The sequence below is a fragment of the Ammodytes marinus genome, assembly GCF_949987685.1.
Source record: "Ammodytes marinus genome assembly, chromosome: 9".
Classification (NCBI taxonomy): Eukaryota; Metazoa; Chordata; class Actinopteri; order Uranoscopiformes; family Ammodytidae; genus Ammodytes; species Ammodytes marinus.
In genome coordinates this window covers 6,431,803-6,450,810 of record NC_137213.1, presented here as the reverse complement: position 1 = coordinate 6,450,810, position 19,008 = coordinate 6,431,803, and the positions used below count along the sequence as shown (strand labels likewise).

Here is a 19,008-nt window from a genome sequence, read left to right as displayed (position 1 = left end):
TACTTCTCCTTTAATAAGCTAACAAAATCTCCAGTGATAACAAGGCAGGTAAGAAAAATAAACATGTCAAGTTTATCTTCCTCCTATCCCTCCTTGGTCTACATTGAAATCAAAGAGGAAATGAAAAGAGAGAACATATTGCTGTCTAACAAGTCTTTAATCCAGCCAGAAATAATAATACCGCTGTTCAAATTGAATTCCTCTCCGTCTAGTGGATCTTAATACAGAGGAGCAGTGTTTGACAATAATGTGAGTGAAAATTGAAGTAAAACATATTTTCATTATGTGCTACGCAGAAAATGCCCTGATTGTATCCTAGTGTCAGTGCTGCGTTATTGGAAAAATTATGCATTTGAAAATGCAAAAGCTGTAAAAGAGAAATGTCATCATATTGACCTCTACCGTCTTTCTGTGAGTGTGTTATCTTATCATCACTGATTCATCGCATTTTGTTTGAATAGGGGTTAATCTTTTTCCCATATTTCATTTGGTGATGTTTGGTTCAATACTAAATTCTAACATCTCAATATGCTCATCATTGAATAATGAAATTGAGTTTACATGGGGTTACCACTCATGTAACTAGGGACACACCCAACAGCACACGCGCAATAGACTCATACTACATCTCAAAAAACAACAGTCACAAACACACAGTCCACCCGACTACTGAACCTCCCACCAGCTCCGGAAACCAGACACATCAGCAAACACTACCTCAAACTAATACAGGCAGTACACCACAATCACATAGCCGACAAAGCCAGAACCACACAGATCTTTCCCCAAAGTGTGATGAGGCAGGTTAACTGTTTATTTTTTAAACCCATTCCATCCAAAACGTAAAAAATAGCCCTGTCTTATACAGTATGTATCCTTAGGAGAGCACTCCCTCCTCAGGCTTGGTGCCATTTTTTTTTTTTTTTTTTTAAATCTTTATTTAAAAGGGACAATGTACAGTTAGAACATAAATGTTGCCATTTGATGCACTATACCAGATTATAGCTTTAAGCTAATTTGCATCTGTAGTCCCTTGGCAGGTCACAAAAATGATTTGAGGATGATATGTATGGTGCCTTCAAGGAGGCATTGGGTTAAAGGCTAAATCAAGGCAACTAAATTCCACTGTGTGCAGAGTTCGCCACACATTACATTAAAAAAGATGGTACCATGATTCACTGCTGAGGGGACACTGTATATTTATGTGTGATTATATTTAAGTAGGTATGTGGTGCTTATATTGATTTACAATATAATACATCACAAGAGAAAAACTAACTAGAGGCCCCGGAGTTTAAAAAATCAGGCATGGAGGGTCTAACAAAAGGTGCCATTGGTTGCATCGTGGGAAATGTAGGATCCACTGTTTTTGCAAGTCGACAAAGTACTTTATGTAGGAATAGCACAGCCGTTGCTGCTTTGATTTTTACCATTCCTTATTTTTATTTGTCTCTTGTGAGTTCCCAGACTTTTTCAAAATCACTGTAACAACAGCAGAGCTCATGAGGCTTAAAGATTGGGAAATGCTACTGAAGACAATTGGGACATAGCCCCAGATATAGGAGATAGGGATGTGCCAGTTTCAATATTTAAAAACCGGTATTATATTTGCTGCCAAGAGGGGACTTAAATCCTTGAGCAATATCTATACATCAAAGAGGCGACGCCATTCACTGCAGCAGTGGGGCTGTCTTTTGTTTCACCCAACTGGGGTTTGCTCACTGCAAATACTACATTTGTTTATTTAAAAACTAGATTATATAACATAAACTTTTAAACTTGTGATCAAATAGTTTAGAAAATTCACCAGAAGGTTTTAGACATATTTTCAACATGATTTTAAACATGACCAACAGTGGAACTAATACATTTCTACATTTGGCTTGGTGGTCCCCTGTTGGTGAATGTGTTACGACGCAGAAGTCCACTGTTAGATAGGTGAACGTGAAGTGCACATACACACATGCAAAGGTTAACACCCTCCTCTCACCTGTAAATCTTGTATCTGGTAGAAAATCCCTGCTGGAACCGCTCTCTGAACTCTGTGTACTCCGGACATCTGTGGAAAGGTCCCTTCTCTGACAGCAGCCAGTCCAGCTGCCCCCCGCTCTGCCTCGTGCTGAAGCCCCACGCCGAGGAGCCGGACGGGGACAGGGAGCCGTGGAGCGCCTTCCCCGCGTGTCCACCCCCGCCGCTCGCCGCTTGCTCACCGGTGACGGGCCACGGCAGCCACAGCAACACCCATGGCAACCATAGGAGCATCAAGGAGGACGCCGACCATCTAGCAAGGCAGGAGGAGCCATGGGAGCACCTCTCTCTTCTGAGCGGCTGAGGAGTTGCCATGGTCCTGGTGGTGATGTACTAGGGCACCTAGGACCGGCATTTCTTCTGACAGTCACCTCGTACTGGGCCTGGACAAAAAGAGAGACACACACACAAACATATGGTTTTAATAGGGCAGTGTTGGTGAAGCTGTATGTGTTCAGCATAGCTTTACAAATGACCAATTACTGCACACTGGAAGATGTTGATCTAGAGCAAAGCTACCAAAGGGAGAAAATATAGTTTGGTTGAACTAAAATATACTTAGCAAAGGTATTTCAAAGTACATTGTAAGAATTTATCAGATTGACAATGTGTACATGTTATATGAAATGATAACAAAATATAATTTAAGAAAAAGTCAAATGCCCTTAAGAAAAGGAGTTAACTGCAGAAACTAAAAACTGCTAATTTGGTCTTCTCAGATCTTAACCTAAACCAAAAAAAACTTAATTAACATAAAATGTTAAAAAATAGATAACGAAATTGCAGCACTCCCAGTGGCTGCCTGACAAATGCATTGCCTGGGTATGTCTCCACAGAGGGCAGGATGACAAAAAGGAGATGGGGCTCATCAATGGGAGATTCAATTAGAGAAACAATGATACACTTGAAATACATTCCCTTACTTTTATGGACTTAAAATGTAGTTTATGTAGTTGATTACATTAAAAAGAAAAATACACTATTTAACCCTTAAACAGGCAACAGTGGAAAATGAGTTTCTAAAAATATTTTCATGTTATCACTCATCTCTTCAAGACCAAAGAAAAATATTTCCACATACATTTTTTTTATACTTTGTATATTTTGGGTTTTACGAGTTGTATCTCCCAGGATACGTTGCCCTATTAAGGTATAAAAAAAGCCGAAATGGTAAAAATATAAATTTTTAATTTGATGAACAGAAATTATAAATTGTTGTTTATCTTGTCCATTTAAATTACAAATACTACTTTTTAAGTAAATTTTATTCAGTTTTACCAATCTAGTTTCATCAAATTGGATCAGCCACATCCAGATGGGCAGGCTTGAGACGGTCCATAGTGACCCGCTCTAGCTTATCCCCCATGTCCACCACAAAGTTCTTGGTCCCCGCCTCCAGGACACAGAAGGGCCCATCATAGGGGAGTCTTCAGGGGGACCTGAGTGAAGGGGCTGGAGTTGCCCAGGGCAAAAGTCCAATGTGACGCGCCCATCCACAGAACCGCAGCATCCTGAAGGAACTTTCATGGGACCACCAGTGGCTGTCTGTAAACCAATTCAGCAGATGAAAACTGCAGGTCCTCCTTAGGGGCAGAGAGCCAAACAAGTCATCAACCACAGGAGGCAGTCAACCCAGTTGCGACCCTTTAGCCATGCAGCTCGGATGTGAACTGTGGGCCTCTGTACAAGGTGAGGTCAGCCGGCATACCAAAACGGGCTACCTATGACCTGAGGAACGCCCAGTCCACTTCAGTGAATGCAGAGGAATGGCTTCCGGCTACCTGGTGGTGCTGTCCACCAAGGTGAGGAGGTCAGTGAACCTACGGGAGGAAGGCAGGGGGCCCACCAGGTCCTTTTTGACCTGGTCGAAATGCCTCTCGGGGACCAGAATCGGCGCCAAGGGGGCTTTGGTATCATGTGTACCTTGAACACGCTGACAGGCCAAACTGAAGCTAGCCCAGGTCTTTACATCACTCCTGAGGCGGGGCCAGACAAATGTAACACCCACCAGCTTAGTATACGGCTTGTGGTCCACGAAGGCAGTGAAATGGAGGCCGTCCAACAGGAATGTAGGGACTTTATGGTGCCGTGTGCATGAACCTGGCACGGTGTCCTACTTGTGTACCAGTTTCACAGAACAGGCAACAGTTTGTGAAGATGAACATATGTCGTCTTGTTTGGACATTGCCTGTGGGGTCCCCGCGGGGTCAGTATTAGGGCCAATTATTTTGCTGTTATTGACAGTTCTTTTCACGTATTGTAGTTACAGTCCAAAGTCCTGAAGGCAGCACGATAAAGTAGCCCAAAGTGGTATTTATCAAGTTAACATCAATCATAGCAATGTTATTGTTTTCATGTCTGCTCTTGAACGTGAAAGTTATTCTCTGCATGTCAAAAACACATAATTATTGCTATCAAAACATAAACATTATTTAAATGTTGTTGTCATTAAGATGACAGTTCACTGAGGAGGACACTGCTTCTCTTTGAAAAGTAATCTGTATTCCAAGTGTCTCATATCTAGAAAAAAAAAATCCAGATTTGACTATATTGTGTGAACACTAAATGTTAGCAAATCTGATGCATCTGTCGTCCTGAGCTATATGCAAATCAGGGTCAGCTCTAAATCAGTCCAGCAGGTGGTGGCAATACATATACAATACATACACAAACTGTTCAGTAACTGCCAACAAGCCCAGAAGAGGAATCATTTGTGAACTTCAGCAGTTTAGTTACAACCAATACTTTTTCGTAAAGAAGCTCACCGATATAGCCTGTAAAAACACTTTTCTTTTCACAGCCTAGTATCATAAATAGCAGAAATGAAACGAACATGAATAAATTGTTTAAAGTTCCCATATTATACACTTTTCGGTTCTATTATACACCATATTATATGGTCTTAGTGGTCCCCTAATACGTTTTTCTTTAATTGTTTGCTGAAAAAAACTTTCAGATAATGTATTGTACTATGCTGATGTTCAGCTAATCTCACAATGGCCTATTTTTTTAAAAGAGCTGCAGCTCCCCTCGTAAATATACAATCTTTGAGCTGCCCCCGCCCCCTGTCCGGAAGCAAAGCCAGAAACGCCTCGCCCTCTGTCTGTTTGTAAACAATGATGACGTATTTGCTGGGCCTGTTAGCGCAGTTAGCCTACCCATGAGAAGAACCAAGTCTAGTGCTAGTAACGCACTTTGAACAGTTTGACATGACCTATCCTTGTCTACATGAAAGACTATGTTCATACACTTGCCGTTTCCAAGCTAATGGAAACGGCATGTTCACAATAAAAATTATGCAAAAGATGGTGGCTACCACTAAAATCGTGAAAAAATTATCTTCAAAGTTGACTTGACTACACTATTAACTTCCAATCCTTTGTCCTGTTAAAAACGAGGCATTTCCAGACTGGTGTGGGGGATAGAAATGTGTTTTTATGAGCAAAAGCTGAATGCTTGTCTCGAAGCTAGCTCGGAAACTACCGGCTAAAAATACCACTAAAATCAGTGAAAAAATGATCTTCAAAGTTGACTTGACTACACTATTAACTTCCAATCCTTTGTCCTGTTAAAAACGAGGCATTTCCAGACTGGTGTGGGGGATAGAAATATGTTTTTATGAGCAAAAGCTGAATGCTTGTCCCAAAGCTAATAGCTATACACCAGTCAGGCAAAAATACCAATAAAAACATTTCTTTCAGTTTCACTGTTTGAAAAAACCCACAAGTAGCTTCCTATCCGTTGTGTTATTAAAAACGAGGCATAGACTGCTGTGGTTAAGATAAATTAGTGGATTATGCAACATTCACCATGCTTTTCTGTACTACAGGCATCTTGTCGCTTAGCAACAAGCAAACAACACGGGGATGAAGGAATATTTTTCGAGAGGATCTCGGGGCCGTGGACCAATAAGAAATAGGGGGGTGGACTGCACAGTGGAAGCTTCTGGCTTTCCAGTTTTTGACGTCAGAAACGGGGAGAATTCTGACTGGAGTATATTGAGGGGGAGGGGTGGGGGTTTCAGAAAGGGGGAGAGTGAGAAAAGGAGAGATTGTTGTTGACCCATGGATATGTTAAAACACATTTAAAAAGTGCATTTAGCATAATATGGGACCTTTAAATGAACTACGAGTTAGACAAAAGTTTGACTGGCTTTTACTACATCACCCATACAGATTGAGCAACTGTATCACGGTTAGATGCTACAGTTTTTTATGTTATAGTATGTGTTAAAACTACTGGTGTTTCCAAAAGGCTCTTTATTTCATCAATTTAGTTGCACTTACAGAGTCGCTGGTTAACATGCCTATAATATGCAACTTCAGGTGGAAGAAAGTGATCAACTCTGCTATTTTCCCCGGGATGAGCCCAACGGACCCAGGTTGCACTTTGCAGCAATTAGTTAATTTAATTACTTAGAAACGTATTAAGTAAAATGTACCAGTTGCATCAGAGGGACCTGGAATCCAAATATATATCCAATAGCTTTATTGTTGTGCCTACATTTAGCATATTTATAAATATGTTTGTGTTGTATCAAATTATGCCACATTTACAGCAAATTAGAGGCAACATAATACTCAGTGAACAGATGCAACTCACATGCAAATGCATTTTCTTGTTGATATTCAGTGAATTTGTACGCAGTAATTTATCTTCAAGCTGCACTCACCATAAGACTGCTAAATCTGCTTCAGTTAGCCATTTACACGTCCCACAATGCCTCTCCAGACATTATCATGATGTAAATTGCCTTAGCTGTGGCCTGAGGACATGACAGGAGTAAAGGTGGGTTGGCCTAAGGTTTTTCCATTGTAAATCATCATCAAGTAAAAGAACAAGAATAATTGTTCTACTGTCGCTACAGGCCACATGCTACGAGAATTCTGTCTGACTTAAATTGGTGGTCAGTGTCCCCAACGATATCGTTATAATTATATCATGTCAATGGTTGTCCGAACATGTGCCTCCATGCAAATGAGTTTCCTGATCAGTGCCTCAAATGAAATCAAGCCAACCTCATGGTTTAGTGGCAGGAGATGACATTCACCTTCATGACCAAGAGTGACTGAACTGATACACATAATCTACTGCACACTGTGCCATTACTACAGGAATAGCAAAGCTGATTAAAAGCTGCAAATAAAAACAGCGGCTTTTAAATCGGTTGGGCTGTACACATTTTTGTGCCACCTACGGATTGTTTGCTGTTCTATCTACAGGCTGATGTTTTGCCCCATCTTACAGGGCTGTCCAAGGTTCCCAAAAAAGCAGACGTCAATTTTCTGCACATCAAAGAGCAGGTGTTTTTCAGTTTAATTTTTAAATTTTGATTAATTTGTCCGTCGGATAGACGCCATGTGATCCCAATATGGGTGTTTTTGTTTGTATTTTGTTAGATTCCTGTCACAATTGCAGCATTGAGAAGCATCACGGAGGCAGGCTCACATCATCAGCCTCACAGGCAACCTTGAGAGAAGATTTGTGAATATCCGCATTCATGGTGCCGTCAGTCTCCTGGGGCCACAGGCGCATACATTGGATGATGCTGCCAACATTGCACACCTGCAGACCCCTTACAAGGAAATTCCTCCCTGGACAGATTCCACAGTTATTCAAGAGTGGATGTCCTTTAACCCATAAGAACCCAAACCCATTTCTACTTATAGGAAAAATATGAGGGATGGAACACAGACTAAGGGGAGCACATAGAAAACATTTCTGATGTTTTCTCAATTTTTTTATTTAATATTTTATTTAAAAAAAATGTAATCCAAAATATTATCCAAACTTTTTTTAACCCTAATATTAGAATGTGTTGTCATTCATTTGTGTTTAAATTTGTTCAAATGTACTTTGAATTTAACAAAAGAACATATATTAATTCTAAATAAATGACACACTAAAATTAATTGATTAGCTTATTAACATTTGTTATAGTGACACATACGTCACTCCAGATTTCTATGACTATTTTGAGGCTAACGTCACAGCGATATTTACCTAACTTGTTCTATATAAATGTGTTTATGAAATATGGTCAGACTAGTTTAAAGGTAATACAGGTCACCCTATTAAAGCATTAGAATTGTTAAATGGGTTTTAACTCACCTTTAGTAACAACAAACAAGCTTTTAAAATGTGCTAATTTCTCCAATTGTGTGCACCTGTCACACTGCAATCTTTGGGAAGTCACTAGACCTGCGCAATTATGACGCGCGTCTTGCTGAGCCTGAGCCAGACGGCTCCTACTCACGAGGCTACTTCCTGTCACAGTCACATGGCTGTCACATGACACCCACACCAGGATGTTGAGTATATGTCACTAGGGACTTAATGAGTAAAAGTCTAGTATAAACCTGTATGAGGAAAAGTTTAGGACATTCAAAGTGTGTATGACGTGGATGTCACGGTGTGTCCTCAACATTTGTTGTCAGGAGCATTCAAGATTGTACATCCTTTAATCTGGTTTACCTAAAACATAATTTTTCTGCCGTCTGTATCGTTCCAATTTTTTTTTTACATCCACTTAGAAATACATACATTTGCAGGGGTGTGATTTACCTAAAAAGCAGTATTCACTTATGATCATTTTCATTTTTAATGGTGATGTATTTTGTTTACAATCTTCTCCATTCTGGTAGGACGAAAACCAAGGGGAAATCATGGGGCAGGAGTGGGATGACATCTACCCATCTCTGAGTCTTCTGGCTGCAGCTGCGCAGAGTAAGTGTTTTAAACCATCATGCAAGAGAGGACAATGTGCAAATGTTCTGCTAATTTTCTTTTTGATCCGTCGACACACCGTTTTACTTGTTGTCAAGCCTCCATAGCAACTTCCTGCTTCCTCCTGCTGCAGTCATGGGGAAGAACGACAACAATACGCTTCTGGAAATGTGTTCTTACCAGTGTCTTTAGCCATTCATCTATATTTAAATGACACATCTGACCGAATAATAATATTCGCACAGTGTTAAGTTCACTGCAAAAATGCATCTTGAATCTTGTATCTTAAAGTTATTTTAGTCAAAATTGAAAAAGACTTAAATCCAAGCTTCAGAACGATGGAGCAGCACTTGGAGGATCTCTTGCATAACACATATGGTGTTGAATATGCAATGTAGGCTAGCACCTACATAGCTACAGCCAGGTTCCTAATGTGCTTTGTGTTTGGACAAGGACGTCATCACCCGCCTTCACACAGAGCTGGGGTGTTAGCGGCACACGCCATGCACATATCAGCACACATCACACCACTGCTAAAGTGTGAACCCTCATTGTCTAACACCAAACTCATGCTTAGACCTGCCTGTGTTTAGTCAGTGCAGACACACACACACACACACACACACACACACACACACACACACACACACACACACACACACACACACACACACACACACACACACACACACACACACACACACACACACACTGTATTTACACTCCGACACTTTGAAAATACTTTGCAGTGCCCTTCAGAAAAGTGGAAAGCTCACTCTTCATTTGGCTGTCAGCAGGGATTTCTCGGTAGGACCCCTCGGGGACACATTTCAGAACGGATATGTAAAGTAGTGCAGAAGATGCTGTAAGTGGATGGGGATCGGTAGTATTCCCTGTTTATCATACAAACAAATTTAGAGAATTAATTGCAGGTGGATGAATGCAGGCTCAGACATGAAAAAAATAATATGGCGCGCTGCATTTAAAATTTTTGCTGGCTGCGTCGGGAGATTGCAGCAGTTTGAAATAGGCAATTAGCGGAGTCATCTGTCAAATGAATGTATTTATGCGACTTAAAGCAGGCAGAGGACTTGATGAATGGAGTGTTAAGGCGGATGCTGTTTATTGTACTGTAATGGCCTAAGGTAAAGCTGGTGGCAAATTAAAAATGAGCTGCATGATTGATATTTATTATATCTTTTTGTTATGTATTGGGAGTGGCCCGCTCATATTTAACAAAAGCTGCACTTGTTACTAAGTATACATAAAAACATTAAAAAAAAGTTCAAACTATTGTAACTATTATGAAACGTTTTCTATGATACTGAGTATACAAGTAAAATTGCAACAGACCATGTCTAATTGGACATCTCTCCGAGTGCTGCATTCAGATAAATAAATCATTTTTACAATATTCTGCCATGTTAATGCTGGAATAGATAATTATTCAGTCCTAAGATGTGAAAATAAATTACAACCAGTAAATATTTCCTTCCAAATGACCATTTAATTCCCTGATCTGCTACAAATGAAGGCAAGTAACACAGCTTGAGGCTAAAAGACAGGAATAATTTTGGTGAGAAGAAGGCAGCATTGAAACACTTTGTATGAGTGATCAGCTCCTTCCAACATCACATTACTTACACTTTTGTGTCTGGCAGACAAGAGGTTTTATTTAGCCAGCCAAATTATTCACCCATTCAAATCAATGTTAAAGCAGATTGGAGGAACAGACGACTTTGAGTGTTGCCAAAACGGTGCTGCTTTTTTTTATTTAATTGGGCAGATAAAACTTGTTTTGGGTGGGCTGTGACAAATTGGCCAACTTGTTGTATTAACTGTAGAAAAGTTAGGTTCAGTGGGCTCAACTTACACAATGACTAAACTCTAGTGACAAAAACAAATGTAATTTCAGTTTATTACAACTAAGTCAAAACTTTATATTATTTTTCATTTTTTTCTCCCATAACTTGGTATTCATTCTATCGTACTTTTGTGAAAAAAATCCATACGGATATCGTTAATGTTAACATGATCTAAAATGCTTTTATTTTATGACTTCTAGTATGTTTCTTTCATTATCGTGACTAGGCTTTTAATTTGAAACAATTTTACTTATTTTATTTATACACAGTCAGCATATAGAAAAATATCTGCATATTTCTTTCCCCTAGCAGCCGTTACTGCAGCTTCTGTATTGACTGAAAGTGGCCTTGGCGGGGACAGACACATCACTCACTGCTTACCAACATAAGCCCCACTCCCAACAAACCAACATAAGCCCCACTCCCAACAAGAAATAAGCCAACGTGAACATGATGTCAAGCTGAGCGAATGAAGTGAAACTGATGGAAATTCAGTTGTGTTATCAGGGCCTGTAATTTCTCACATAACCACTAGACGCCACTTATCAGGAGAATGCAACTAAGGTCCATTGAAGCATTTGGAACAAACAACCAAGTCTATTTTTATACATGTAGTGTATGTAGTATATAAGGTGCACGACTGCACCTTAAATAGGATGTTTTAAACCACCTGTCAGTTACAGTAGCTACAGTCAATAGCTTGAGCTTACTGTCTCTCAAAGGGCACCTATTATGCAAAATGTCATTGCTTTGGGTCCCTGGTGTGTCTAGAGACTCCCAAAGTATGAGAAAAAAACAATAACTTTGCCTTTTTCTTGACATCCACCTTCTGAAAACCTGTGTTCAAAAACCCCATTCAGATCTCTCCCGTTATGACGTCATAAGGAGAGAAACTATACGCCCCCACATTACCAACCTAACTGAGCACTACCTCGCTAACATGATTTGTTTCCAACTTTTGCCTTAAGTTACAATTTAGCTAACTAGCTAGCTGCCCACCCTTTTCAATTCCAATGGTGGCTGTCATTTCATTACCAATGTTAAGGTGCTGAGTCATGATTCCTAAAAAAGAAATACCCAAAACATGTGATGTGTTTTCAATTTGCAGAAAGTTTAGAAAAATCCAGGATGCCTGAGAGCCTTACTGCATTATATTCTATTATAGTTGTTTCTTTAGGAACCTGAATGTTGTCTTTTCCTTCACAGAAAAAAAATATTTCCACTATAAAATTATGCAAAAAGTCAAGTCAAGTCAAGTCAAGTCAAGTTTATTTATAAAGCACATTTAAAACGACAGCAGCCGACCAAAGTGCTGTACAGGCAGAATAAGATAAAAAACATAGGCAAGACAGAGACAAAATCACACCAGGGGAAAAAAGAAAAAACACGCATAAAATCATTAAAAACTAAATTTAAAAATGAAATAGAAATATCAATAAGAAAGTCAGAAAATATGCCATAATCAAGGGGGGAATGCCAGGGAGAAGAGGTGTGTTTTCAGTGACGATTTGAAAATGTGAACAGACTGTAATGATTTAATGTGGATGGGGAGGTTGTTCCAAAGTCTGGGGGCAGCTGCGGCAAAGGCCCTATCACCTCGGGTCTTAAGTCTGGTTTTTGGAACCTTGAGCAGCAGTTGGTCGGAGGAACGTAGGGATCTGGAAGGGGTATGCATCTGTAAGAGCTCACTGAGGTAAGGGGGGGCCAGGCCATTCAGGGCTTTAAAGACAATTAAGAGAAGTTTAAAATCAATTCTGAAGCTGACAGGCAGCCAGTGAAGTGAGGCTAAAACGGGTGTGATGTGGTCGTGTTTTTTCTTGCCGGAGAGAAGACGAGCAGCTGAATTCTGTACTAGTTGGAGACGACTGAGGGAGGAGTGATCCAGGCCGCAATATAAGGAGTTACAGTAATCTAATTTGGATGTGATGAAGGCATGTGTAGCTGTTTCTAGATCGGATTTAAAAAGATATGGTTTGATTTTGGCCAGGAGGCGGAGCTGGAAAAAGCTGGCTTTGACAACAGTGCTGATCTGTTTATCCAGTTTAAAATTCTGGTCGAAGATAAAACCTAAATTCCTACCATGAGTATGAATATTAGGACCCAAGGGGCTGAGGATGTTGGCTGTGCAGGCTGTGGATGAGGTGTTGCCTTTAAACAGGATGATCTCTGTCTTTGAGTCATTTAATTTAAGGAAGTTGTTGTTCATCCAAGCCTTAACATCACCCAGGCAGTTTAAAAATACTTGTATTGGATCGTTGCTAGTGGATTTTAATGGAAGATAAATTTGGACATCGTCTGCATAAAAGTGGAAGGAGATTTTATGATTTTGGATAATGCCACCAAGGGGCAACATGTACAAAAGGAATAGAAAAAAGGCACAGATAGATGAATACAAATCCACCAGAATGCAGGAAATTAAGTTTTTGATGCTCAAACATTTCTGGGGGAGCACCCCCATACCCCCCACCTATAATTTGTCCCCCAAAATGTTGAAATTAAATCTAGCCTATATGACCCTGTACGCAGGTTGTATACAATATATTCATAGATATGTTGTTTTTACTTTTTGGATTAAAAAGAAGGCTTGTCAGTAAACTCCATGTCGGCCCTTAGTGTAATTATCATATCATCATAGAGTGGCCCTTAGTGAAAATGAGTTTGACTCCCCTGATATATAGGTAATGTAAGTTCTGTCTCACTTGTATTCATTTTACTCTGAAATAGCTTGAATGGAACTTTAGATGTCTGGGGATAAGCAGCAGTCTAGTTATAGCTATAAGTGTCTGCCTAGTTTGTTTATTTAGGTAAAGCATTATGAAAAAAAATTTGGATGCACAATAAAGTCAAAAATCTTAATTTGTAAAGTAATTTAAATGATCAGATTATTGTAGTGGAGAAAAAAGTTAAATATTTCCCACTGAATCGTTGTGTGGTAGAAGTATGAAGAAGCATTAAAAGAAGACATTTGAGTTAAGTACAAATGTCTCAAACTTCAAAATAAGAAAGAACAGTCCTTGAATAAATGTAATTAGTAACATTATACCACTGTACATCACCTTTTCTTTCTTTCTTTCTTTCTTTCTTTCTTTCTTTCTTTCTTTCTTTCTTTCTTTCTTTCTTTCTTTCTTTCTTTCTTTCTTTCTTTCTTTCTTTCTTTCTTTCTTCCTTTCTTTCTTTCTCCGACTAGACTCCCCACACATTTTAACCCAACAGTTTAAACCAACTTTGCAAATGAACTAAAACATTAACTTGCTCATGGTCATGCTTTTGGAACAAATAGCTAGGTTTCCCTCCCCGCTCTTATAAAATATGCATCACATAAGCTTATATAAGGAAGCAGCTCATACATGCTAAAAGTGATATTGATTCGGAGACTGAATCCCTTGCGATGGGGTTTTTTTACTCCCATGGAGCTGCGGGGTAGATTTGCCTTTCAAATGAAGCCCTGTAACTTCTAATAAAACGCACACCTCTCACAGAACTAAGCGATCCCCCATAGCTCGCACGCCCCACTCGCCTCCCCACAGCTCCCTCCCTCTCCTCTTGAGAATTTGCCCGCTAATTATAAAATGCATAAAACATGGCTCGAATGCCAGCGAGACAATAGAGGGAAATGTGAATTTTTTAGCCCTGACATTTAATGTTCTCATTGCATTATTCACACACACACACACACACACACACACACACACACACACACACACACACACACACACACACACACACACACACACACACACACACACACACACACACACACACACACACACACACACACACACACACACACACCGTTTGCGTATGTACCCAACTTGGAAAAGGGACTTGGAAGGGGACAAAAAGACAGGAACATCTCCAATCCATGTAGAATAGAGGAGGAGGAGGAGTGAAAAAATCGACCGCGTGTCACGCTTAAATAACATCCAAGATATAGGACAGCGGAGTCAAGGGAGGGGGAGGGCTTATGTTTATTGGATTGTCTGTTCCATGACCTTCACCGAGGAGTGAGTTGTTATATACCGTGTTTGCACAGAAAATAGAAAAACGCATGAGGGAAATGAGAAGCATGGGGAGCGCTGATGTTAATAGAAAAGGGGGGGGGGGGGGGGGTAGGGGGGTTAGACGGATTGACTGACTGTCAAGCTGGAAAAAGTTCTCTCGCAAACCAAATACATCTTAGGTGTTCCCACCAGAACATGTATCTTAAGGCGAGACACTGCAGGTGAATAGGGTAGCATTGATTACATTTGGCAATATCTTACTAATTATGTGGACATTAGCATCTCATTAAAAACTTGGATAAAGCCAAAGTTCAAATCTTGAATGACATTTTTACAAAATATTAGTCCAAAGTTTCTACGGAAGAGATTTTGGATACAGCCTTTTTTAATGCTATGAATAAAAAGGGCTTAATTAATAAATCTTTTTCAGCATTTAAAAAAAAAATGCATCATGAATCTAATCTAATTTTCTAATCTAAACCTTAAACATCATTAAAACTGATGAAAGGGCTTTAGAAATTGAGATATTTGGCTGAGAGTATTGAAAAGTAACTACTGTCGAGATACTGGCCGTTAAAGTTGGCTGTATAGGAGAAAGACACAGTTTAGTTATATAAACACCTACATTAACATATTGGTCCTGTTATTCATATTTGTAAGAAAACATATCAAATTTGACCAGTGCTTGAAAATGCCTTTTTGCCTGCAGTGTCTCATCTTTATAAGGTAATCAAATCTCCAATCCAGACGCTGAGTGACCAAGCCAAAGGCTCAAGTAAAAGCATTGAGACCTCCCTGACTCCTTTAAGTAATCCATGCTCTAGTTTGGAAGTTAGAGAATGATGTGGGGATCCCGTGTTCCAGCTTTGTTCTCTCTCTCTGAGCCAAAAAAAAAAAAAAAGAGAAGCTCCATTTTTCTCTGCAGCAAGAGAGCACAAACCTACAGCCGAATTCATCAGCTCGCTGTCTGTGTAGCGCAATTACCGCAGCTGGGAATCCTTATTAGATCTGACACACATATGCGATTTGTGCTCATTTTTTAGCTACGGATGTGTGTTCGTGTGTGTGTGTGTGTGTGTGTGTGTGTGCGTGTGCATATGCCGCCCAGCACCTGGCCCAGGCCCTTTGGCAAACATCAGACCCCGTGGGGAGGTCCATCAGCATTAGAGGCCAGCTGTATTCCTCAACCCCTAGCAGATACGCTACTTCACCTCTCAGTGTTTATCCGTGAGTCAGCAGCAATAGCCCGGCCAGCTGCACACCTGCTCTATACCCTCCTGGAACGCACACCGAGGCTTCCAATGTGTCCTGGCCCCACTTTATTTTACTATCAACACGCATCCAATGTGTGTTATCACTAGTGTAGGTAGGACCCAGAATTTTGAGGTGTATTGCTCCATAGCACTAACTGGTGGTCATACAATCTACAGAGTGCCTTGATTCTCTGCTTGTGACCTTTGGTGTGACACCTTGGACTTTTCAGTGGCACAAATAATACCAAAGATTACATTATATTCCAAGATTACAGTGGCCAGCACGGTTATTTTTAAGTCAACTTGAAATAGTGGGAACACTCCCTTCTTTCACTTAAGTAGCCCCACAGGCCATGTTACTTTTCAACAGTAGATGGAGAGTTTTCATATTCAATCTTCTCTGCAGAAGGTGACATTTTCCCGTGTCTGTTTCAGAAATCACAATTGTGAAATGCCAAAATGACACAGAAATAATAGAATAATAAAACGAGACTCATGCTATGACATTCTTGTTCAAACAAGTCTCGTAAAGTAATATACTGTGGGGGCAGTAACAACCTCTGTCAGTGTCGGGAGACTATATATATTCTGAAATATATTTGACTGTTGGATAGAATACACATTTACATCCAAGTCTTCCTACTCACTCGAGGCAAACAGAGAGCCAGTCGGCCCCCATGTACCTCTGCAATCTGTCTGTGTCGCATAACACCACTTTTCCATTTCTTATTCCAAGAATTTTTTGGACAAATTGAAAACAACTTCCCGATCAAAACGAAGAAAATGTCAATCGTTGCCTCCTAGCTTAAATGTACTGTAGCTGTCTGTATTTAACATGGCAGCCTTTTCAAAACCCATGGAGGATATTGGGAAGCCTTAGCTCCACCTCACTTACAGTTTTTTAACTGTTCAAGAAAACAGAAACGTGTTACACTTGAGGAAAAGAAGAATGATTAAAGATAAAGCAAGTGTGGTGCTCCAAAAAGTTCCAGTGTGGCTGGATTAATACATTGAGGAAAAAAGAGAGTGGCATGATAGAGCCCCTGATTTAAAAAAAGAGAAACATGTAATTGGCTTTTTCTTACATCACAGTGGCTGAATCACAGGCTGAATCTGTTCTTAAACTAAGGTGGTAGGAAGGACACGCACACACGCATGCACACGCATGCGCACGCACGCACACACACACACACACACACACACACACACACACACACACACACACACACACACACACACACACACAAATGGCTGGATAACGAAGAAGCAGAGCCAGCAATAATGTCAGCATAATGCAGTTCATGCATGCTGGGAGACACACTCTGATGGGCTGTGGTTGGAAACTGGAACCCTGACAAATTTAACACTGTGTTGGCCTGTGTGTGGGTGTTTGTGTGTCTCTCTGTGTGTGTGGATCTGTGCGTGTGTGTGTGTGTTTGTGTCTTAACAGTATGTTCTTTGGTCAATATCCAGTTATACAAACAGCCATATGGTCAATTAAGGCCCATCATCACTTCTGTTAAAACCTTCTCCAGATGATAATTAGGAGAACAACATCTTGTCAGTGGCACGGTCTGCTAAAACAAAGTCATATCACCCCACACACTCAGAATATGTTGTCTTAAAAAAATACATACATCATTGTTTATGTGCTAATGGCATATTACAAGTATACCATTATGTTCTCAAAATTAGGGAATAATACAAAAATAAACAGGTTTTCCTTTTTTTATTGAGTTGACCAGGAGGAATCTGGAGAAATTCTACTCTTCTCCACACCTATTCCTACCGCAAATGGTGAGCTAATCTGCAGCCATCAGTCATCTGTCAGTTATATGTGCTGATGTGAAATCCCATAAAATCACTTGCACTGTTCTGCCTTGTCATTTACAAGTGGGGTTAATGCTTCTGGTCCAGGGTTTACTATCATGCATATTCCTTTTAGTCGTGTAGTTTTATGTACACTATTTTAGTAAAGCCAAATGGAGGCAAACTTCATTTGTCTTGTTATCTTTTAATATTTCCGACATTGGGGATGTTAATTACAGTTCACATAACTTCTTGGGCTTCTCTCAGACTGCCTTCATAGGTTTTAACTGCAAACCTAAAGCTTGTACTTTGCACTTAACTCAACTTTTCAAGTATCTTAGCGTAACAGATACTAAAATCAACTTAGCTCAACTTAAAAATATTAAAAAGTGACTAATCTTTAAAAATAAATGCTATTTTTCTTATTTGATAAAAAAAAGTCGACTCTTTTTGAGATACTCTGTATGTTTCTTTATTGGTTAGTGACCAAGATATACTATCACCACATAATACCATACTTAAACGTACACACACACATCAACACATAGTAGTGTTAGGAAGCCTGGAGCCAATAAGTTAATTGACTAAAACAGTTCAAATAGATTCACTAATTAAAGGCCAAGACAGACATTTTACAAAGGTTATGTGAAGCTTCTGGGCATATGTAAACACTCACTCAACAATTTTTTAAAAAAATACACCAGACAATGAGTGACCTTCAAGTTGAGGTTTGAGCTCATCTCTTTTTTCACCAAAACATTTTGTAATTAACCCCTACCACGCTATGGGACACATATAAAGAGTTTTTTTAATAAGCTTATTAATCCTGTTCCTATTCTTGGCAGCAATGTTTAGTATAAATAAAGGTTAAATTAAATAAATGCAAAAAATGCTGTTGCTACAATATACTGGACACGATAGCTTTAAGCTTTAAGAAGTCTGTATACATATAACAATTTAAAAGGGTGATCAAGGGGGCGCCCTTAGCTAAGTTGGTAGGGCGTCCCCCCCATGGGCCTCGGCCAGCAGCGGACCCGGGTTCGATTCCAGCCCGCGGTCGTTCTCTGCATGTCACCCCCCTCTCTGCCCCATTTCAACCCTGTCTCTACACTATCAATAAAAGCATAAAAATGACAAAAAATATATATATATAAAAAAAAGGTGATCAAGGGGGTTATCAACAATTACGCATCAGTATCACTAATTATCAGGCTTATTTGTTATTTCTAATATTTCCAATCAATTGTTGACTTTTTGGAAGTGTCTTTTGGAATCCTGAATTGTGTTGAGCATTTAAATGGATTGATTTGTTGTTTAGTTACATTA

The 19,008-nt window shown here is 39.7% G+C and overlaps 1 protein-coding gene across 1 annotated transcript in view; it reads right to left on the bottom strand.

Moving 5' to 3' along the window:
- The window catches only part of brinp2 (bone morphogenetic protein/retinoic acid inducible neural-specific 2), a 223,717-nt gene that overhangs the window by 126,159 nt on the left and 78,550 nt on the right, over positions 1-19,008 (bottom strand). The window contains exon 2 of the mRNA XM_080033521.1: positions 1,991-2,411. Within this exon, the coding sequence (XP_079889647.1) occupies positions 1,991-2,343 (353 nt within the window). The 5' untranslated portion in view covers positions 2,344-2,411. The remainder of the gene's footprint in view (positions 1-1,990; positions 2,412-19,008) is intronic.